At 39.6% G+C, this 24,692-nt stretch overlaps 1 protein-coding gene across 5 annotated transcripts in view; it reads left to right on the top strand.

Moving 5' to 3' along the window:
• The window catches only part of OSBPL1A (oxysterol binding protein like 1A), a 226,820-nt gene that overhangs the window by 26,498 nt on the left and 175,630 nt on the right, over nucleotides 1–24,692 (top strand). For all 5 annotated transcript variants that reach the window (XM_070778804.1, XM_070778801.1, XM_070778802.1 and 2 more), the window contains 3 exons: nucleotides 13,784–13,895; nucleotides 18,741–18,826; nucleotides 19,976–20,120. In XM_070778804.1, the coding sequence (XP_070634905.1) occupies nucleotides 13,784–13,895; nucleotides 18,741–18,826; nucleotides 19,976–20,120 (343 nt within the window). The remainder of the gene's footprint in view (nucleotides 1–13,783; nucleotides 13,896–18,740; nucleotides 18,827–19,975; nucleotides 20,121–24,692) is intronic.

A 24,692-nucleotide genomic window follows, 5' to 3' on the forward strand; every position in this document is an offset into this window, starting at 1 on the left:
CTCCTGTTGTTCTTACCTGAAGCTCTAGTTCCTGTTGAGTGTGCCTCTCAATTTGTTTCTCTAATCCAGTGATCCCCAGCCTTTTTGGAACCAGGGACCGGTTTCATGGAAGACGGCTTTTCAAGGACCGGGGGCAGGGAGGGGTGGTTTGATGATGATTTAACTGCATTACGTTTATTGTGCACTTTGCTTCCATTATTCTTATATCACCGCCACCTCAGATCATCAGGCGTTAGATCCCGGAGTTTGGGGGCCCCTGCTTTAGTCGATACCTCGCCCCATGGAATGAGTAGTTTTCTAATTTTGTCCAATTTTGTCCCTATTTTTCAGGATGATAATTCACTGATCTTATGCCACGATAGCCAAAATTTACTTCACCTTTTTCCTGGTACTTTTTAAAATTATTTCAATGATCTGGTAAATTAACTATGACATAAAGTGAATTTCTTGTTTGTTCTGATTATTAACCATTGTCTAACATACTCCATAAAGGTAGTTTTGTAATCCCCATAATTGGAAGATTTATCTGCATATATCACAAGTTAAAAATTAATGTATTATATGGTTTTATACTTTTCATTATTATGATTAAACTGATTTTCATACAAATTATTAATCAACCCAGTAAGTGTGTGCTCAGCATGTTTGAATTAGTACATTCCACACTATTTGGTCTATTTGTTCATATATTGATATTTGTGGACCAGATACAGAGTCTTTAATGGATAAAAATACCCATTATACTTAAAAAAAAAATTAAGGTAGTGGGTTAATTGCTATGCTTGACTCTGAGGTCAAAGGAGAGGGGAGGTTAAAAAATTAGCTGCAGATAGTTTAATTTTCCTGACTCATATGTGAACTGCTTGCTGGTTTCCTTCAGAGCCCTTCCCTTCTCATCCTTCTCTATGCACCTAGGAAAGTTCTTGGCCATCTATTTCTACATGACGCATGTCTACCCATTCTTGAGAGTGTAGCTCAAGTGCTGTCTCCTTAAATTCTTTCCTGACTTACTGCAGTGAGAAGGAAGCTGTTATTTTCCAGATTTCCTGAGAATATTGTAGCATTGCCATTCATCTTCTACGTGGTATCTTAGTTGCTGTGTCTTAATTCTACCACTAGACTGTGTTAGTCTTGCTCCCAAGGAATTGTATACATTCCACTTAATTTGAATCCTCCACAAGCACCAGTCTTACTGCATAATTACCATCTGTGTAATTACCTAGATCCAATCAGTTCATTGACCTGTGCTGGCTTCTTTGCATATTTGACTATTTCCTTGAACTTGGAACATAAGACCATGCTAAATCAGGCCTTAGTTTGATTTGAACATTAGCATACACATGATGTTATCACTTGTGTTAGAAAATAAGATTGAGCTGAAGCTAAATGGTCGTGCCACGGACGAAACATTAAAAATTTATGTGTTCAATATCTAAGCATGATTAAATTTTGAAAAAGTTTAATTTCTAATTGTACTCATGAAAGGAATCAAATTATCCTCTTCTGATGTGATCTTTTACCACGGAGATAGTTTAAAATATGATTGAGTGGGATTTGATAAATAGAATGAGGAGTTGAAAAGGGATGTGGTTTGTTACAAAGCACTTTAAATTCTTATCCTTTCAAATATATAAAATGCAGCTTCCAAAATTTTATAAGGAACCTGTAGGCTTTTCTTGGTCCATTAGCGACCTCTACTGTTCTTTAATAAAAATTAATATTTCAGGATTTTAAGATGTTGTATTTAGCATTTGTTCCTTTATTTTTCAAATGCAGTTCTATTTCTGGGGTTTTTACATCTTCTGTAATCAATTGAATATTGGAATACAGTCAATACAGTTAACGATTGGATTGTAGTATGGATGTAGTATGGACTTTGTTTCCACTTACTACCTTCTACTGGAGCTAAGACTACATAAAAATCAAGGCTTCCTGTGTTCTGTGTCTCAGGTATTTTGTATCTCTCACCTGGAATCTAGAGAATACAGATAATCCTGGTGTTTACATAAGCTTTACTTGTCTTGTTCCCTAGGATATGCTTTCTCATGCTTATATACTGAGTGTCTTCTGTAGTCGAGCACTATCCAGCCCACTTGATGTGTATTGTATTTACCACAACATGACGTCCCTAAAATTTAGGTATAAACATTGCTATTTCTTGTAGATTGAGCTTCTGAGAAGGCAGACGGAGATGGAGGTTAGTGTGCAACAGGCTTCTCGGAGTGCTAGGGATCACACCTGTGGAAGGAGGGGTGAGCGGAGGCTGAGGTCAAGCTGATGCTCTCACGAGGGCTGCCTCAGCTGACTGTGGGGAGCTCCTGTTGCTGTAATCGGCTTTGGGGCCACAACTGAATCTTCTTCTCCCTCTTGTACTATGTGCTCTATTTCCCCTCCCCTCGGCTAGCAGATCATGTCTTTGGGGCTTACCTGGGGGTGGGGCTCAGGCCCTCAAGGCTGGAGGTCCCAATCCTGGGATACCATGCCTCCTTAGACTGGGGTTGTTACACTTGTCCATTTACTGTCCAAAGTTGGACAAGGAAACACCAGGAGACACTTCAGTGTGTCATCTGCATGTGAAGTGTGATCCTGTGTTTCTGTTGTGTGTAGTCCTCCTTTCTTCTGATGTTCAAGTTAAGTACCTCTGCTAAGACGGTGACTCTTCTTGCCTCCTGGTCTTTTGACACAGGAGCCGAATGTTCAGGTCTGCTCTCTCATCTGGCACATGAATCAGAACGTTTCTGCTCGATGTGGAATATGCTGTCCCCGAAACGGAAGGAAGGCGTTGTGCTTCCTCCTTTGTTTCAGGAAGTGCAAGTTCATCCCTTTGGGGGCAGTGTCCTGACATGACCCATACCACTGAACCCCTGAGAATTTACTGAAACGAAAAAAGCCCCCGAATCATAAGATGCCCACCCTCTGTAGCACATATATCTTACTAAGACCTTCAGCATTCTCCTCCTTGCTCATCTGGTTTTATTACCAGGACATCATTGGTGAAGTGGACTGGGATGATTTCTGCAGGATGCCCAGATGGTTCTGAGGCAGAATTATAAGTGTAAATGTGTACTGTTGTCTGTGTGAATACAGTGTCTTCTGTCTTTTCTTCTTAGTGAGGATAGAGAGGAATATGTTTGCCAGATCAGTTGCTGTGTACTGTGTACTTAAGTAGTATTAACCAGCTCCAGCAAAGATTTGGCATCTGGCAGAGTGGCTAGAATTGGGGCTGTTCAGTTGAGTTTGTGGGCTTCCACTGCCATCCTCCGCTTTCCTTCTGGTTTCGCAGTGACAGTGGTGAGTTAAATGGAAGCATTGTAGGGACCGTCAGCCCTACATACTCCGGTTTTTAAGGGTGGCACTAATTGCTGTCATCCTCCCCAAGTAGGATATTGGTTTTTTTTTTTTTTTTTTTTTTTAGGATATTGGTTTTTATTTATCCTGGCCGGGATATGGGGTAGGGCAGACTTAGAGCCTTCCACATGGCTTTTTTACACTGTAGACCAAGGAAGGGATGTGAGTTTGCCAACAACTTAACATGTCTGCTCTAATTACACATTTAGGCACCAGGAGAGTGTCCTCTGGATGTGTTTGTGGACTCAGTGCATACACTCTGAAGTGGACCTGGCCCAGGTGTCTTTTAGTATCTCACTTCTCTGTGTGCCTTGTGTCTAACAGAGGGACCAGATAAAGCTGAGTCTCTTGCATCTTATAGTTAGTAACTTGTGAAATATTTGGGTTTTCCCATTTCCCAGCGTACAGTTACTTGAGTAAATGGTCATTGGTCCCTTTGGGGATGATCTGAGAGATTCATGACTGAATATTTGCTTTGGGGCTGCAGAATCTTCTCTTCCAGGGTCTGGCCTCTCCTTCGATAACATAGTTCTAAGTCTGAAATTGAATCGGGTCCAGAGACTGGACAAGGTATCATGACTTTTATTGGAGCATCTGTCTTTGGCTTCTGACCATTGTTGATTTCTTTTGATGGTACAAGTTGAGGTGTGTATGGAAGGCTCCTAGCAGCGTGAACAAAGCAGTGGCCCCCATTATAGGGGTCAAAATGCCAGAAATGCCATGGCAGGTAATTGAAGAAGGTTTTAAATAAGCAGACATGCTGAGTTGAATATGGATCATACCAGATAGTTTTGTGCCCTGGGAGGGCCTGGAGATGCATCATCTAGCAAAACACTGAGAAATCGTGGGCAGAAAAGGCCCCAGCACCACTGAGAAACTGTTTCTATGTCCTCTGAGGTCCAGGGCTGCCTTTAGGAAATTGCGTTGCGAGGAACTTCCCTGGGGATCCAGTGATTAAGACTCCGTGCTTCCACTGCACGGGGCGTGGGCTGCATCCCTGGTCAGGGAACTGCTAAAATCCTGCATGCCACCAAGAAAAAGGAAATGCCTGTGCAGATCTGCTTCATTGGTAGCAGTGGGAATAGGACCCCAAAACAGTAGAGGCCTGGAGGTGGCACGTAAACGTCAGAAATCAGGTGGCTGTAGTTACGGTAATGAATGAGTAAGTTCAGAGCGTCGAGGTCAAGAGGGCTGACCTGCAGAGAGTTGTGGAAATGGTTAACAGGATACGGCATTTCAGAAGGCTAATTGCCCTGGAGTTACCAGGGCAAATGGTAGCAGATGCTGCTTTCCTCATCTTTTTTTCCCTTTTATTCTTTTTTGCTAGATTCAGAAAGTACTACTTCATGCACATTCTTCAGTAACTTACTCTACATTTGTTAAACAAATACTGTCCACAGACATGGGTGCTCAGTTCTGAGTCTTCTCGCTTTTCCCCTCTTCCTACCGCTTCCTCCCTCCATGCCATTTTTTTCTCTTAGTGTTTGACTAATTTCTGTTGACCTGTCTTCAGATTTACTGATTGTTTTCTCAACTGTGCTCTGATGTCTACTGAGGTCATTAAAGGCATTCTTTATCTTATTTCTAGCATTTTCCTTTGACTCTTAAAAAAAATTTTTTTTTTAATTTAATTACTGGACTGTACTGGGTCTTAGATGCAGCATGCGAACTCTGAGTTGTGGAGTGTGGGATCCAGTTCCCTGATTAGGGATCGAGCCCTATCTCCCTATATTGGAAGGAAGTCTTAACCACTGGACCCCCAGGGAAATCTCAGTGATTAACTATTTTTAAAGTTTCGTGCCGTATTTTCCAGAGCTGTGCTCTCACAAAGCTGATCACTCCTCTGGGAAAAGGCACTGCGGAGTCCGTTTCTCTTGCTGCATCCTTGGTTGCTCTTCTGGTTCCTACCTGTGTTTACTCATTTTCCTTACTTTTCGTTTTAGGTGTTCCTCTGATTTTTTAAAAGCCATTCTTCTCTTTCCTCTTGAAACTGTCTCCATAAGAAACCCATCCACACTTAAGACTTCATTGTTTCTCCTGGGGGATTATTTGGAAATCTATCTTGACCTCATACTTCTTTCCAGGCATCCAGGTCTTCTGTCTTCGCTGTGTGTTTGGGCTCCTCACCACTCAGGGATCTGGAATTTCACGTTTCTAACATGGGATGTCTCTTCCTTCACACAAGTTCTTTATGCAGTATTTGTATTGGTCATTGAAATACTTGTCACTTTAAATTCTCTTTTTTACTGACTGCTTGAGAACATGCTCATTGCTTTTTACCTGGACTGCCCTGTTTCCCAGTGCCTTTTCCAATCTTTTTTTTTTTTCCAACCTTGTAATTCCACCCTGTCCAGCAATGCCCCAGTCAGTATCCTAATTTCAGCTCTGATTTTCGTCAACACTTTCTCTTTCTCGGATCCCTTCAGTATTCATCATCCAAATATGTTTTCCCTGACGTGTGGAGGGCCTTGTACAATGTAAGAGCTTAAGTATGTTAACTGAATAATTAATGAGTGTGGAGAGTTGGCAGACCGTGCAGAAGAGAACCACATATTCAGCTGACACAGGAAGACTTGTTAGGGAACAGGGGTTGGAGCTGGAGTTTTGTGAAAAAGCATCAGAGACTGCTCAGGGCTTTATTAGGAATTCTAGATCCTGAGGGATGAAGAAGATTACAGCTAATCTTTTGCTGTCTTACAAAATGTTAGGTCCAGTGCAGGAGATGAAAGAGATGTGGGTTCAATTCCTGGGTAGGGAAGATCCCTTGGAGGAGGAAATGGCAACCCACTCCAGTATTCTTGCTAGAAAATCCCATGGACAGAGGAGCCTGGCAGGCTGCAGTCCATGGGGTTGTGAAGAGTCAGACACAGCTGAGCACACACAGTGTTAGAGGGCAGGATGGTCTTTAGTTTTGGCATAGAGAAGCACAGTTTGGCTTAAAAACTTCTTTTCCTTAAATATAAGAATAATGCTACAGCAGAACCTTGAAGAAAATTAAAACTTCCTCTACCCACTAAGATACTAAAAATCACTGGTGACCTCTCTGTTCGGGGTGTTTCATTCCCATCCCTGCAGTAGAATCCAACCACTGAGCTGCCTTCTTTTTTCTAATTGTGATTTAAATAAAAACCTCTTCTGATGACTTCTGCCCGAGCACTTGAGTTCCTTACCTGGAGGGCTTCTTAACCTACAAGTTTCTGGGTCTTATCCCTGGCATTTCTGATTCATGGGTCTGAGAGGGGCTTAAGAACTTGCACTTCTGCCAACTTCATGGTTCGTGCAAATACTGCAGGTCTGGGGACCACACTCGGAGAACGTTTGCTCTTCTTCACAGGGTGGTCAGGTGTTCTTTGTAACTTGCAGTCTGATATCATTCCTCTGAACCCTTTCAAAGGTGTCACTTCCCTTGCCAAACCCCCGAGATTGCATGGAGTAGCTCCGACCCTCTGCATTGCCTTGATTCCCCCTGTAGCCTGTTTTCACATAATTGAAACATATTCTGTTTTCTTAAAGGTACCTGTCTATCTCTGCGCATACCATTTCTTCTGCCCATTTTCCATAGTCCAGCCCTTTGGGGATTTATATCAGTCTGGCTCCATATTAATTCTTTTTTTAAAAAAATGTTCTTAAGTAATTTGGCTGTCCTGGGTCTTAGTTGTGGTATGAGGGATTTCATCACTGTGTGTGATACTTAGTTGTAACATGTGGGATCTTGTTTCCTGACCAGTGATTAAACCTGGATCCCCTGCATTGGGAGTGTAGCATCTTAGCTGCTAGACCACCAGGGAAGTCATTTTTTTTTTTTTCCACTTTATTTTTTTAATTGAAGGATAATTACTTTGCAAATTTTTGTGGGTTTCTGTCACACATCAACAAGAATCAGCCATAGGTACACCCATGTACCCTCCCTCCCAAACTTCCCTCCCACCCCACCCCTCTAGATTGTCACAGAGCCCCTGTTTGAGTTTCCTGAGTCATACAGCAAATTCCCATTGGCTATCTATTTGACATATGGTATTGCAAGTTTCCATGTTACTCTCTCCATACATCTCACCCTCTCTTTCCTCTCCCCCCTCACCCCCCACCATCCCCTGCCTCATCCATAGGCCTGTTCTCTATGTCTGTTTCTCCATTGCCTAAAGTTTTACTTTTGTTTCAGGTTTGAAGGAGTCATTAACAAAAGAAACCACTTATTACACACAAATAAACAGTTTCAGTATTTAACAGAGGATTATATAACTTAATTTCAATATACAGTCATTAAAAGAAAAGAGAATAGAAACAATGGAGAAGAGTAACAGCTCATGCATCACCGACATCCAGGCTTAAACCGCATGCTCGGGAGTCCTGAGAAACAGCAATCTGGAGTCCTAATTGGGAAAAGGTCTTGAGCAGTGTTTCCACTCCACGGGTGAGACTTCAAATTGCAGTTTCCAGGGTTCCCACTTATAATCCCAGGCCACAAACAGATATCACCATCAATTTGCATGCAAAAATGCAGCTCTGGTTTTACTGTAACCTTTTTACAATGCTGTTTGTTTTATCTTATGAGTTAAGATGATGCTGTTAAAGTGCTGCACTCAACACGCCAGCAAATTTGGAAAACTCATCAGTAGCCACAGGACTGGAAAAGGTCAGCTTTCATTCCAATCCCAAGGAAAGGCAATGCCAAAGAATGTTCAAGCTACTGCACAATTGCAGTCATCTCACACACTAGCAAAGTAATGCTCAAAATTCTCCAAGCCAGGCTTCAACAGTCTGTGAACTATGACCTTCCAGATGTTCAAGCTGGTTTTAGAAAAGGCGGAGGAACCAGAGATCAAATTGCCAACATCCATCGGATCATCGGAAAAGCAAGAGAGTTCCAGAAAAAAATCTACTTCTGCTTTGTTGACTATGCCAAAGTCTTTGGGTGGATCGCAACAAACTGGAAAATTCTTCAAGAGATGGAAATACCAGACCACCTGACCTGCCTCCTGAGAAATCTGTATGCAGGTCAAGAAGGAACAGTTAGAACCGGACATGGAACAACAGACTGGTTCCAAATTGGGAAATGAGTGTGTCAAGGCTGTATATTGTCACCCTGCTTATTTAACTTATATGCAGAGTACATCATGTGAAATGCTGGACTGGAAGAAACACAAACTGGAATCAAGATTGTCAGGAGAAATATCAATAACCTCACATATGCAGATGACACTACCCTTATGGCAGAAAGTGAAGAGGAACTAAAGAGGCTCTTGATGAAAGTGAAAGAGGAGAGTGAAAAAGTTGGCTTAAAGCTCAACATTCAGAAAACTTAAGATCATGGCATACAGTCCATCAGTTCATGGCAAATAGATGGGGAAACAATGGAAACAGTGAGAGACTATTTTTGGGGGTTCGAAAATCACTGTAGATGGTGATTGCAGCCATGAAATTAGAAGACACTTGCTCCTTGGAAGGAAAGCTATGACCAACCTAGACAGTGTATTAAAAAGCAGAGATGTTACTTTGCTGACGAAGGTCCCTCTAGTCAGAGCTGTGGTTTTTCCAGCAGTCATGTATGGGTGTGAGAGTTGGAATGTAAAGAAAGCTGAGTGCTGAAGAATTGATGCTTTTGAACTGTGGTGTTGGAGAAGACTCTTGAGAGTCCCTTGGAGAGCAAGGAGATCCAACCAGCCAATCCTAAAGGAAATCAGTCCTGAATATTCATTGAAAGGACTGATGCTGAAGCTGAAACTTTAGTACTTTGGCAACCTGATGTGAAGAACCGACTCATTGGAAAAGACCCTGATGCTAGGAAAGATTGACGTCAGGAGAAGGGGATGACAGAGGATGAGATGGTTGGCTGACATCACCAACTCAATGGACATGAGTTTGAGCAAGCTCCAGCAGGAGTTGATGATGGACAGGGAAGCCTGGTATGCTGCAGTCCATGGGGTCGCAAAGAGTTGGACATGACTGAGCGACTGAACTGAAGTGTAAGTCACAGGATATCATTAAACCCCCATTGGCAGGCCTCTAGAGACTCAATTCCAAGACCCCACTACCTTTCTTATTTAAAGTGCTGCCTGACTAGCTGTGCTTTTGGGAGGTACAGAACACGGGCAGTGCTCAGGCAGATCAGAAGCAAGGTCAGAGGTCTGCTCTCCTGAACAAGAGTTGTTCTGAACCCTGAACAAGACTTCCTCCATTTTAATTTCCCTAACAGGAAGTCCACCACATTAGTTCTTATACTTCCTTGAAAATCAGGATGATTAATTACTAGAACACTGGTGCAGTTGCAGAGATTGTATGAAACAATTAGATGAGCTGGATTGAGAAATAACATTTATTAACTTGAATGTGCCATGTGGTACCCAGCTTGAATAATCTCTACTCTTTCTATAGGCACATGATTGTGGTCTATTTCATGTACTTTACAGGTCACCCATATACAATTCAGTGATCAGGTATGTTGACAGACATGTGCAACCATTAACACAAATCAGTTTTAGAACATTTGGATTACCCCAAAAAGAAATCTTGTACTTACAAGCTGTTATTCCATTACCCCTTCTCCCCAGGCTCTGGCAACCACTAATTTACTGTCTCTCTAGATTTGCGCGTTCTAGACATTTAACATTAATCGAAGCATATAACACCTGATTTTCTGTGACTGGATTCTTTTATTGAGCATAATGTTTTCAAGGCTCATCCATGAATATAATGTATATCAGTACTTCACTTTTTATTGCCACATAATATTCCATTGTAAGGGCTCCCCTGGTAGCTCAGTTGGTAAAGAATCTGCCTGCAACGCAGGAGACCCTGGTTTAATTCCAGGGTTGGGAAGGTCCCCTGGAGAAGGGATAGGCTACCCACTCCAGTATTCTTGGGCTTCCCTGGTGACTCAGATGGTAAAGAATCTGCCTGCAATGTGGGAGATCTGAGTTCAATCCCTGGGTTGGGAAGATCCCCTGGAGGAGGGCATGGCAACCCACTCCAGTATTCTTGCCTGGAGAGTCTCCACAGACAGAGAAGCCTGGTGGGCTATAGTCCAGGGGTCGCAAAGAGTCAGATACGACTGAGCGACTAAGCACAGCTTTGCACTGTATGGAACAACATTTTATTTATCCCACCATCTGCTGATGGACATTTGGGTTTCCAATTTTTGGATATTATGAATATTCTTTGAACATTCATGTGTAAGATTTTTGTCATGGACGTGTATTTTCATTTCTCTTGTGTCTGTACCTAGGAGTCGAATTGCCATACCACATGGTATTTCTATGTTGAGTATTTTGCAGAGCTGCCAAACTGATTTCCAAAGCAGCTATACACCGCTCTACTTTCCCACTGGCCTTGCGTGAGGGTTTCATTTTCTCTACATCCTCATTGCACTTGTTGTTAGTCTTAATTTTAGGCATCCTAATGGTTGTGAAATGGTATCTCATTTTTTTTTTTCTCATTTGGTTTTGATTTGCATTTCCATAATGATTTATTGAGCATCTGTTCATATACTTATTGGCCAATTTTCTTTAGAAAAATGTCTATTGAATCCATAGCCCATATATTTATTATTTAATTTTAAAGACAAATTTGTAGAGTAGTTTTAGGCTCACACAAGAGCCTAAATGCTTATACACATGCATCCCATTATCAACATTCCTCACCAGCATGGTCCTTTTTCTTTTTTCCCTTAAAGCAAGTTATGACCCTACACTAACACATTGCAGCCTCCCAAAGTCTGTAGTTTACTTTAGGGTTCACTCTTGTTGTGTGTGCAACGAGAAAAGTATAACAAAATGTGTCTGTCATTACAGTGTTTTCACTGCCCTAAAAATCCTCTGTGCTCCCCTTGTTCATCCCTCCTCCTACTCCAGCCCCTGGCAACCACTGATCTTTCTGTTGTCTCCATAGTTCTGCCTTTTCCCAAATGTAATGTAGTTGGAATTATAAGGAATCAAAGGTATGTGACCTTTTCAGATTCTTTGCTTATTTTTAAAATCGATAGTTTGGTTAGTTGGTGTTATTTAGGAGTTATTTACATATTCTAGATGTAAATCCTAGATCAGATACATCATTTTCAAATATTTTCTCCCACTCTGGATTGCCTTTTCACACTCTTGATAACTGCTGTTCGTTGTAGAAAATTTTTAATTTTGATTTAGTCCAGTTTATTTTTTTTTAACCTATGTTTTTGGTGTTGTATCCAAAAAACCATTGCTAAATCTAATGTCATGTAGCTTCCTCTTATGTTTTATTCTAAGTTTTCCACTAAGTCTTTCATCTATTTTCTGTTAATTTTTGTATGTGGTGTAAAGTATGCGGGTCCAGTTTTATTTTTTCACATGTGACTATCCAGTTTTCCCAGCACCATTTGTTGAAGAGACTGTCCGTTTCCCTTTGAATGGTTTTGGCGCCCTTGTCGAAAATCATTTGAACACATATGTGAGAGTTTACTTCTGGACTCCCTGTGCTCTCCCATTGGTCTGTATGTCTGTCTTTATGTCATTATAGCACTGTCTTGATTACTTTGATCAGCTTGGAGGTAAATTTTGAAAGCTGGAAGTGTAAGATCTCCAATTTTGTTCTTTTTCAGTATTGTTTTGGTGATTTGGAGTCTTGAGATTCCATGTGAATTTTAGGGTGGGATTTTCTGTTTCTGGGCAAAAAAAACATCATTGGGATTTGATAGGGATTGAGTTGAATCTGTGGATTGCTTTGGGTAGTGTTCACATCTCAACAATATTGTCTTCCCATTCATGGTTCCTAGATGTCTTCTCACTCAGTTATGTCTTCTTTAAGTTCTTCCAGCTATATTTTGTAGTTTTAGTGTACACATCTTTCATCTCCATGCTTAAGTTTACGTCAAAGCATTTTATTCTTTGCGATGCCATTGTAAATGGATTGTTTTTCTTAATTTCCTTTTCTGATTGTTCATTTTATTTTTGCCCATTTTTAATTGGATTATCTTTTAATTGTTGTAAAAAGTTCTTTATATATCCTGCATGCGGTTTCCTTTTCAGATATGACTTATAAATACTTTATATCATTCTGTGTTCTTTCTTTACTCATATGAACTCTTTGCATGAAGTATGAAAACACTTCTCCCAAAATCTTTCCTTTAAAAAGATAGGAAATGTGAAGATATTTTATAAGAATTTACTGACATATTAGACTTCTTAGCAATTTTTCTATTTGTAAAATGTGGTAGTACATTTTATAGAATAATATTTAGTGAAAAGTATGTTCATGAATACTATAATAGCCTAGAAAATGATATATTAGGCAAGTGAAGTATAACTTAATTGTGTCATACAAATAAAATTATATTTTTTTGAAAAATCTCAAACTTATGATGGGAAAAATGATTAGAAAGAAACCTGCCAAAATGTTTATGGTGGTCATGGAGTGACCAGGACAATAAGTATTTTGTTTTCTTCTTCCTGTCTGTTTTTGGATGTATATTTAAGGGCTTTTTTTTTTAAACTACAAAAAGTTCTTTTTAAAGGATGGTAAAAATTGTGTGGCCCAGTGGAAAAATGAAACTCATAGGAAAACGTAACATGTAATGACACAATGTCAGTTCCTCCGGGTAGCAGTGTAGTGTCACCCTAGAGGTGAGGGCAGCACTGTGTTTCATCCTGCCTTCTTGTAGAACTAAAGAGCAAGTATTACCACATCCCCTGCCTGAGTGCTGCACACCCCGGTGAAATTAAACATCAAATCTCTAATAGTTTCCTGTAAATCTCTTGCACGCTCATCCACCTGTACTGTCTTAAGTTATATAACTGAACCAATGATACTGGGCTGATTAGTTTCAAATTCCTGAGAGAGCTGTTAGCCACTTAGAGTAAATATGAAGGATGTAGCTTATGCTCCGTTGTTGAAAATTGACTTCAGGAGGTCATTTGCTTCATTATAACGCATTCCTTTGTTAGTATTGTATCCCATCAGTCTATATCACTTCAGAAAATTATGTCTTGTTTCTTACAAACATTAAAATTAATTTTTAAAAGATCTAAGTCTGCTGAAGAATTTATTCTTTTTCAACAGGCCTTGGAATAATGTTAAATGAATGTATTGTCTGCTCTCGTTATCTAATTTAAATTACTACTTTAAAAGTAACAGCTTTGTTAACTCATATTTAGTGTGACCACATGAATCAATTTGGTAAAACAGATAATTTACTTTAAAAATCAATTACAGAAGTTGTCTGTGTTAATTGGAAATTGGCAACTGTGTAGGCAGTCATCGGTTATCACAATTAGTTGAACTGTAGAGTATTCCATTTATGATGCTTACTTAGTAGTCATTTAGTTTAAACAGAGCTGAAGGACTTGAAAGATTCCTGCAGTCATTGTTTCTATTGTAAACATTCAGTACTAATTAGAAATTTGAAAAAGGGCTATAGTACAATAAAGTTTTAGTTTCATAATAGCTAAAAATAATTTCTCTGCTGTTTTAGGAGTTGGTAATGCTTCTTTTAGAGCACAACGCTGATACTACTGTTGTTAATGGGAATGGACAGACAGCAAAGGAGGTCACTCATGACAAAGAAATCAGAAACATGCTTGAAGGTAAATATTACGGATCTTACTCTGGACAGCATTTATCTTCATTGTAGCCATGGCCCAGGATATAAGTAGAAAATGGCTTCTGAGATGCCAAAATAGATGACACTGAGCCTGTGCTCCAAAGATAGTGTAATTTGAGAGTCATCGATTGGAGGTAAAACTGTATGAGAGCTTCCTCAGAGCTTTTGAATTCTTACTTTATATAACATTATAGCAAGTTTTAAAAATTCAGTCTCCAGCATAATTAAAAGTAAAAATTAGCGACATGAGAGAGTACAGCTGAAAGGCTGCAGAAGTGTGATAATGAAGGAATACAGGAGCACAGAAAAGTGTGTGGTTCCGGGGAGTCATGTGATTCTAGCAGAGATCTCTGGCCGCTCTGTTATCCTGAGGGCATCATTGTAACGCAAGAGCCGCAGTAACTTCCTCATGGATCAGCTTCATCGCTGGATGAACTTCAAAGATTTAATTACATATAAGAAGACATAGGAGGGATTTCTCTAAAAATAGTTTAAGACAAAAATATTTCAATGCTTACATCAGGAAGCTTCGTTTATTAGGATTGTTACCCAAATATCTAGGGCTTTGGCTGTAATTATTTTTGGGTAGTACTTCTGTAGGAGAGAAGGGAAGATTTCTTATTTACTCTCTTATGAATAAAGGTATTGAATTTTAAGTTGCAGTTTCACATACATCCTTTGTTTCTTTCCTTTGCAGTTCAGAGGAGGGCACGAAAATGTTTCATTTGAAGGGCATTGACTTATTTATTAGTAGTATTTTTATCTATGTACAAAGCACAGTCTTGCTTTTTATTACTTTCCAGTTGGCCTTGAAACCTAAAATCTCCCTTGTTTCTCTAGTTATAAGATAATGTCTGCTTGCCAGACATCTTTTAGATCAGTATTTCTACTCGCTCTTCCATTTAAAGTGAACCCTTTCATTTTTAATAAAGAAATCAACACATAACATCTTCTATAAGGCTCAGTATTATGTGATTTTGGGGGAGATTGACCATGCTAGATGTGATCCCTGCCTTTAACAAATCATGATCTGATTGGGAGGATGAGGTACTGTCTGTTTGTAATAAGTGTTTGAAATGACTGTTCTGTCATTTTGTTTGTAATAAGATGAGAACCCAGAACTGATGGTCTCCTGATGGGCTGGGATACTGGGTTTGCATGACAAGTTGACATTTCATGGGGCTAGTTGTAAAGACATGCTCTAAGCACCCGACCTCACACCCGCACAACCCAGCTGTGTTAAGGGCAAGAGTTTGGTTGACTTGATGAGTTCTGTGATCTGTCAGCTACAGTATGATCCTGGCTGGGGAAGTGGAAGCAGAAATTGAGAGATTTTGCTCTGATTCCCTTAGCCACATGTGATATCATTTGTGGATAACATGATAAATGGGTCAGACTACAGGGAGTGCATCCATAACCTACTAAGACCACACACTGGGAGACCAGAAACCCTATCATAGGGTAATGCGTGTAGAGATAAGAAATGTTTCACCCCAGAAGGACAGACTTTAGTAGATATAACAATCATACTCAAGTACTTCAAGGGCTGTTATATTGGAAGATGGATATTCTTATTTGAGGCTGACCAGGGCCAGTGGATAGTGTAGTTAATGGAGTGCCAGGGAGTTTATCTTTGGGTCCAGTCTATTGTAATAGTGGCCTGGGTTGCCTTAAAAGATGTAGTGAGCTTCCCAAACACTTCTAATCCTGGGAGAGGATAGATGACTACTTCTCAGGCACTAGAGAGGACTCCAGTACCTTCTTCATATCATTTGAGTTTTTTTATTTTGAGAAATATCTAACCTATAGGATGGTTTCAAGAATAGTACAACAAACACTTGTGCATCTGCACTTAGTCACTGGTTATTAATATTTTGCTACATCTGGTTTATATTATTTAATGTTACTTATGTACTTTTAATTTTTTTCCTACACTATAAGGGAGTAATTTACAGACATGATACTTTAGCCCTAAATACTTCAGTATGTATGTCTTAAGAACAAGGATATTTCCTTATATAATGATCAACTTCATGAGATTTAACATCAATATCATAATATTACTGTTGTAGAGTGCCCCTCTGGAGAAGGCAATGGCAACCCACTCCAGTACTCTTGCCTAGAAAATCCCATGGACGGAGGAGCCTGGTAGGCTGCAGTCCACGGGGTCGCTAAGAGTCGGATACGACTGAGCATCTTCACTTTCACTTTTCACTTTCATGCATTGGAGAAGGAAATGGCAACCCACTCCAGTGTTCTTGCCTGGAGAATCCCAGGGGCGGGGGAGCCTGGTGGGCTGCCGTCTATGGGGTCGCACAGAGTCGGACATGACTGAAGCGACTAAGCAAGCAAGCAAGAGTGCCCCTCAATTTGGGCTTTTCTCTTCTCATATTATTAGATTCAGGCTATCCGTTCTTGGCATAGGGTGAGGTTGTATGCTTTATACCAATGCTTCGTTTTAGGTACTTGATGTCATTTTGTTCTACTATTGGTGAAATTATCTCTGATCACTAGTAGTCCACTGTAAAGGTACTTACTACATAGTCCCACTTTTGTAATTAGTAAATAATCCTTGGGGAGAAAAATTGAGACCATGGTAAATATCCTGATTACCGACAAACTTCAAATCAGTGATTTTAGTGTTCATTGATAATTCTTGCCTGAATCACTCATTACTATAGAAATTGCAAAATGGTGATTTTTGTTGTTAATGAAGTATATTTGCTAGTTTCTCACCTGCATTTCAGGTGTACTGCTATTTAACCTACCCTGGGCATGTATGTGAGTGTCTTCTCAGGATAGAGTTAGGCTTCATGATCTTTGTGGTCTTCCCTAACTCTGAATTCTGATTGAAAAGAGCTAGTTTACAGTCATATAACATTTAAAATTTAAAGGACAAATTATTTGGGGGGGTAGAGTATTGGCTTTAAAAACATTTTTGAGGTATAAAATATATAGATAAAAGTACACGTTAATAATGTATGGCTTGCTGTTTTCACAAGGGAACATATCCATGTAAACAGCACCCACATCAAGGAATAGAATATTACTGGCACTCTAGAAACTTTAAGTCCCTTAAACTAGAGTACTTGTTTTTATTGACTAGACCAACAGTCTTTTTTTCAGTGTCCAGAATGAATATAGGACAGGAACATAAGCAGAGTTTTCACCTCTAGATCCTGTTTGCCTTCATTTATGAGCCTAGACAATCTAGAGAGAAATCGTAGGGAAACATAATGACCCTTCCTTAAAGTTTGGAATGATCATTATTAAGCATTGTTTGATTATTCAGAGACTATTTATTGGCTAAACATGCACTGTGCCAAATACTGTCATAAGTGCCTAGGATACAAAGAAGAGTAAGAACAGGTACTTGACTTCAGGCATGACTGTGGGGACAAAGAGCAGCTCTGGGAAATACATGCAGTAGCAGAGGTATGTAGGGAAGGCTAGGGACTGTCCTCAAAAGCTCACAGACCGGTGGCCGTAGAACCAGTGAGAGGAAAGACTGAAGAGCATCAATTCCAGTGAAAGAAGGCAGTACTGGGAGCCTGTGTGGAGGCTTGGCAGCCTTCTTCCAAGATGGAAAGGGAGGGGATCTGGGTGTGGAAATAAATATGTGAGAATAGCAGATGCTGGTATATAGTAATGTTAGTTCTTTAGACAGAGCTAAACTGGTTCCAGCTATTCTGGCATTCAAGCTTTGTGTTTCCTGTAGTTCAAATGCACGGGCATGCATAGTGTCTTGAACAACTGTTAGTGCATAGTAATTACTAACTATTAATAAATGTTCGTTATTTCTCAGGAAGACCTGGGAAAATTTTATACCTCCCCTGCAGCCTTTGCACAGGACCTTATACACATATTTTAAGGGGGATTATTGCTAACCTTTCTATGAAATTGCTTCTTTTCTGCAAGCCAAAACAGAACTCAGATATAGTAGAAATGAGACCTTATTACATATTCTACTGTCTTAAATCAGATTGCTGTCATTCCCTGCAATTGTGAGCAGCACAGAGTAACGGTAAGAGCAGGTACTCTGAAACCCACCTGCCCAAGTTCAAATCCCAGCTCCTCCATGTCCTGACTGTGACTTAGGTTAAGTTTCTGCCTCAGTTTCTTCACCTATAAAATTGGGAAAATAGTAATGCTTCAAAGAGTAGCTATACAGATTTAGTGAGTTAATATTTTTTAAGTGTTTTGAAAGGTATTTGGCATTTGTTAAGGACATAAAATATTCTTATAAAAATCCGGACTTTATCTATAAGCCTAAATATATTTATATGGTTTGTATGTCTTAGTGGACATGAGTATGAGCAAACTCCAGGAGACAGTGAAGGACAGGGAAGCCTGGCTTGGTGCAGTCCATGGGGTTGCAAAGAGTTAGACACGACTTGGTGACTAAACAACAACAACAATAATGTCTTCCTATTAACACTATTTCTTATTGTTACTTTTCACATTCTAAAGTTCTGGAAGATACGAGTGCCTCTCCCCACTTAATCTGTCTTTCCAAGGCACATAAATAATAATATTTCAGCATAAAAAAATAATTGATAATTATCTGTGATGGGTATTGTAGTGAGTAACATACTTAAAGACCTCTAAATTGAAAACATAAATTCATCTGAACGTGAGGGAAGTCCAGCTCTGTAATCTGAATCTGAGGCAGTGAGAATAATAATGAAGTCTCACAGCATTTGAATCACAATTCAAAACATTGTGACTTCTCTCACCACGATCCCTTTATTCTTTACGCATCTCTGTGATAAATGTGCTAATAGGATCCAGCCTAGAAGTAGAGTAATATGTACTTCTCCTTTTGCAGCTGTAGAAAGGACTCAACAAAGAAAGCTTGAAGAATTACTTTTAGCAGCAGCAAGAGAAGGCAGAACAGCAGAACTTACAGCTCTGGTAAAAAAAAACAAAACAATAATAAATGTGTTATTTCTTTACGCTGTGGGAAATTTTCGATCTAATGTTGAGTTCATAACGTAGTCAAACTGTGGGACCAAAATACTCGAGATCAGAGTGATCAGAGTAATAGAGTGGAAGTCTTTAAATATCTAAAAACACAGTCTGGTGATACTTTTAAGCAGGATTCATTTTACATGATGGTATTTTTCTCTGATTTACTTCCACACTTTCTACTGAAAACCTAATGGTTAAGAATCTGGTTTTTCAAGGTAAACATTTAATGTTAGGATAGTTTTCTTTTTTTAAATGATTAAGCCAATTTAAAATTGACATGTAATGTATAGAATCCTATAAAGGAATATCTTTCTCTAATTTTGATGAGTAATTACTTCTGAAAGGTGTGCTGTACTTCCAGAAATTAACATACAGACAAGGGACATGAGTTTTGAAATATTTATATCATGTTAGAACAGGCGGAAAACTTTACCAATTTTATTTTTTTCTCCTTAGGAGACCTACTTTCCAGTTTCCATTTCCTGAAAATAGTCTCATTAAACAAAAAACTCTGAATGTGTTCTAAATTCAAGACTGAAGCACCGCTGTTTGCCTTAAAGTTATTTCAGCTTGCTTGAAAAGGCTTCTCTGGTTTCCAAGTATGGGGCCTAAAATGTTTCTTATAAACGTTCTGAAATGGAGACTGTAAAGAATTGTTTTTAAAGGAGTCAAACAGGAACAACAAATTCAGTAGCCCTTTAACATTTACACACTTAACGTTTATGGCTTTAACTCTTGTGAATGGCTGTCTCTGGTAGACCAGTTTGTAATCTGTTGTCGCAAGTGTGAATTGCAAGACTGGTGGGAGCGAGCGGATCTTCGTGGAATCCCAGTGCCCCGGCTTGGAGTGTGGTGTCTGTGGTCAGGGAAGTGTGGGACCTGAGCCCCCATGGCAGCTTGAGGGGAGCGTGCAGGGTGATGTGGATTCACTGCTTTTCCGAGCAGGAAGCCACTGACAGTCGAGATGCTAGGGAGCCCAGCTGTGCCCAGGCTCAGGAGTGGGAGAGTCCACCTGAACTATTGGCTATGTGGTTTTATGGGAGAAAGTCTGTCTTCGGCATATAATTCACATTGCATCTCTTCAATTGTTAGCTCAACCGGCCGAATCCTCCTGATGTTAACTGTTCGGATCAGTTAGGCAACACACCCTTGCACTGTGCTGCTTACCGGGCCCATAAGCAATGCGCCTTAAAGCTTCTGAAAAGCGGAGCAGACCCTAATCTGAAGAACAAGAATGGTAAGCACGTCGGTGATAGCCATTGATGGTCATTTTGAAGTTATAAAAAAAGTGTTTTGTTTTAGTACCCAGCGTGTGTTAAACTGTTTAATTTTGAAGTCAAGGCATTTATACAAAAGAAAAAATTTATTGATTTACTTCCCAGTTAAGACCTAAATGTTTAATAATGCCTATTTCACCTGAGGCACTAAAGATGGCTTAAAATCTGATTCCTACTCTCAAGGGGAGGAAACGTTCCGTTCAGTCGCTCAGTTGTGTCCAACTCTTTGCGACCCCATGAATCGCAGCACGCCAGGCCTTCCTGTCCATCTCCAACTCCCAGAGTTCACTCAAACTCAAGTCCATTGAGTTGGTGATGCCATCCAGCCATCTCATCCTCTGTTGTCCCCTTCTCCTCCTGCCCCCAATCCTTCCCATCATCAGGGTCTTTTCCAATGAGTCAACTCTTTGCATGAGGTAGCCAGAGTATTGGAGTTTCAGCTTCAACATCAGTCCTTCCAATGAACACCCAGGACTGATCTCCTTTAGAATGGAGTGGTTGGATCTCCTTGCAGTCCAAGGGTCTCTCAAGAGTCTTCTCCAGCATCACAGTTCAAAAGCATCAATTCTTCAGCACTCAGCTTCCTTCACAGTCCAACTCTCACATCCATACATGACCACTGGAAAAATCATAGCCTTGACTAGACGGACCTTGGCAAAGTCATGTCCCTGCATTTTAATATGCTGTCTAGGTTGGTCATAACTTTCCATCAAGTAAGTTTCTTTTAATTTCCTGGCTGCAGTCACCATCTGCAGTGATTTTGGAGCCCCAGAATATAGGTTCTTATTATTTGTGGTAGTTTTGTTCTATTAATACAGTGTTGCTGGGACCTCTGAATTAGTGGATACTGAACCATTGCTCATAAGGAAAATACAGAGTGAGGCTCCTATGAGCCTTTGGTCACAGCATTCCATCCACAGATCGCACGTAACCTTGTTTTATGTGAGCCTCTGTGTAAAAACACCTTGTTTAATGTATATTATTAATGATTAGCATTGAGTTCACTCCCAGGAACATCATATCTCAAGCCTGAACTAGGATCCTGTAACATGTCTTCTGTCTGGAAGGCGCGTCAGAGGCTCCTTGAACTTATGAGCACTAGACAGCACTTCACACCGTGCTTGGGGGCAGTTTCAGCAGTGAAATCACCAGAAACAAGAAGCAAGGAAGGTGGAAAATGCGGCCCTAGGTAGACTGTGGCGGGGACACTTGTTTACAGTCTGAGAGCTGAGACAAGAGGGCAGAGCATCAGCCTTTCCACTTCAGGGAACTAATGCAACAGAAGACTCACATTTTTTTCTCTTAAAAAAAAAGTTTATTTAATCAGCCTTTGAAGGCACCTAGTTTGTGTATGAAACAAGGCAGTAAAATGGCAAATGTACAGGGTTCATGATGGGTGGAAACATGGAGAGGTGGGCAGAAGACTCCGATTTTTTATTAATCTGGATGTGTCTGTGAATGACCAGAAAATTGCCATGAGTACTGATTGGTGATAAGTGAATTTTAACAATAGGCAAGTTTGTAAATGTGGAGTTCTCAAATAAGGAGGATAGACTTACACACCCAGGACAGTGTCGATGACAGTCGGGTAACCTTAAGAGAAGCTGCAGGGTGTGTCTTGGGTATTCAGTGGAGGGACATCCCAGTAGGGCTGCTCCACATCCCCTTTTGTGGACCTGGAGGACTGGAATTTACGGTTCCTGAGCAGGGGAAGCCGGTAGGAGGGGCAGGTGAGCAGATGCTAAGAATTAGGGGCTCGGTTTTTAAGACATTACAATTCTAAAATACTATTATGTAATCCACATGATAGAGTTAGAAAAAGAACTTTGAGTCTAGGGGGGAGGGGTCTGGGTAGAGATACAAATTTGGGGATCATGTGTAAAAGTTAGATCTAGATGGATCAAAGACATAAGAGTTAAAACCATAAAACTGTAGAACAAAATGCAGGAGAAGATCTTAGTTATCTTGGGTTTTGCAAAGATTTCTTAAATATGACACAAAAAGTATGAGTGATAAAATATTGATAAATTGGACTTTATTAAAATTAGAACATTTTCCTCTTCCATAGGCACTATTATGAAAATGCAAGTTATTTTATGGGAGGAAATATTGGCAAAACATACACAACAATGAACCTCTATCTAGGATATATACAGAACCTTTATAACTCTAAGAGGAAGATAACCCAATTCTGAAAAGTTTCGGCCATTTCACCAAAGATACACAGATGGCAAAAATCACATTACTAAAAGATCCATATAGAGGTATAGAACTTAAAATTCATTTCCATGAAAAAAGTGCATTCACATAAATACAGGGAGTATGTACCATGATGTTTATTTCAGCTCTATCTAAAATATTAAAAAGATGGACATAAGCCTAACAGCTCAAATCAGCTGATGTTTGCTTTAATACTTGCAGTAATACTAAAATCGATAGAACAGGGGCTACTTATATCAATGTGGATAAATAAAACAATGAGCAAAGAAAGGAAGTTGTAGCATAATAGATAAGCCATTATTTCGATATTAACACCATACTGAACATGTGAAAGCACTTCATGGGGGACTTCCCTGGTGGTCTAGTGGCTAAGACTCTCTGTGGTCCCAGTTTAGGGGGCCCAGGGTCGATCCCTGGATGGGGAATTAGACCTGCATGCCACAGCTAAGAGTCCACATGCTGCAACTGAGACCCAGTGCAACCAAATAAATAGACAAATAAAAAGAAAAAAAAATTTTTAAACACTTCATGGGTACATTCCTATATAATAAAAGTGGAAACTCATGCTTGAGAATGATGATACTACCAATTTGTGTCCTCAAAAAAATGAAAACAAAATAATAAAGCTGGAAGTGGGGAAGAATCATCATGATTACCTTTGAAAGTTAGTAGCAGTTTACAGAAGGATTGAAGGGTAAACTTCTAAAAGTAATGGAAGGTGGATACAGATATTTGGAAAGTTCAGCATGCCTGTTAAAAGATGTTAATGTGTTCTTAATAAAAGTTAAGATGGTGCTTTTTGAGGAAGTATTTTTTTCTTACCATAAGAGTAAGAAAAAAATAATTTTTTTAAAAAATTTTTTATTTTTTAAAAAATAAGAGTTTTTCTTTTTTTTTTTTTTTACTTTTAAAAGCTTTATTTTTTAATACTTTAAAAAAATATATACTTTTAAAAGCTCTTCTATACTTTAGGAGAGTATGCTATAAGTACATACTGCATGATTCTTTAAAAAATAACTAATATATTAAAAAATGTTTAATTTTTAAAATTTTGAGATAATTGAAAATTCCTAGGAAGTTGCAAAGAGTATATATCGAGGTTATCTATATTGTTCATCCAGTTGCTTCCAATAGTGACGTCATACATTACCATAGAACAACATCAAAAGAAGGAAGTTAACCCTGGAACAATGTGGGTGTGTAATTCTGAGCTATTGTATCTGGTGTATAAATTCACATCACCATCACAATCAAGATTTTGAATAATCAGATCACCCCAAAGATCTCCATCCTGCTTGAACAGTCAAACACACGCCCCTGATCCACATCATCCTTAATCCCTAGAAACCATTAATTTGGCCTTTATCCCTACATTTTGTCATTTTGAGTGTTATATAAATGGAATTATACCGAGTGTGACCTTCAGTTTGCTATTTTCCATTTGGTATAACACCCCTGAGATCCATCCACGATGCTGTGTTTATCACTAGCTAATCCCCTTTTACTGTTGGGCAGTATTCTTAGGGTGGGTGGTGGTGGTGTTCAGTCGCTAAGTCATGTCCAACTCTTGGAGATCCCATGGACTACAGCACACCAGGCTTTCCTGTCCTTCACTATCTCCTGGAGTTTGTTCAATCTCATGTCCATTGAGTCAGTGATGCCATCCAACCATCTCATTCTCTGTTGCCCCCTTCTCCTCCTGCCCTCAGTCTTTCCCAGCATCAGTCTTTTCCAATGAGTCAGCTCTTCGCATCAGTGGCCAAAGTATTGGAGCTTCAGCTTCAGCATCAGTCCTTTCAATGAGTATTCAGGGTTGATTTCCAGTAGGATTTGCTGGTTTGATCTCTTTGCTGTCCAAGGGACTCTCAAGAGTCTTCTCTAGCACCACAATTCGAACACATCAGTTCTTTTGGTGCTCAGCCTTCTTTATAGTCCAACTACCACATTCTACTACCATAAGAGTAATAGTGTCTGCATTTTAGGAAGTTTTAAAAATAGAGACAGAACATAAATTACTACAATACAGCCTCTGGTATTTTGGCATATTATATACCATTCGAATTTATTCTCATACCTATTTTTGAGCATTTTTTAAAGTTTCAAAGCATGCTGCTTTTTTGTGGCCAAAATGAGGAAAATGAAGACACTGAAAAATAATCACCTCTACCCAAACACCCAAAGATTTAGGTTTTAGTCGCTATTCTATGGTAGACTAGATTTTTAAAATTTTAAATAATAGATACCAACTCGAGAGTATAAGCAAAAGAAGGATCATATGTTATTAATATAAGAATACAGAGGTATCTCTCTGT

The sequence above is a fragment of the Bos indicus genome, chromosome 24, assembly GCF_029378745.1.
Source record: "Bos indicus isolate NIAB-ARS_2022 breed Sahiwal x Tharparkar chromosome 24, NIAB-ARS_B.indTharparkar_mat_pri_1.0, whole genome shotgun sequence".
NCBI classification, from domain to species: domain Eukaryota; kingdom Metazoa; phylum Chordata; class Mammalia; order Artiodactyla; family Bovidae; genus Bos; species Bos indicus.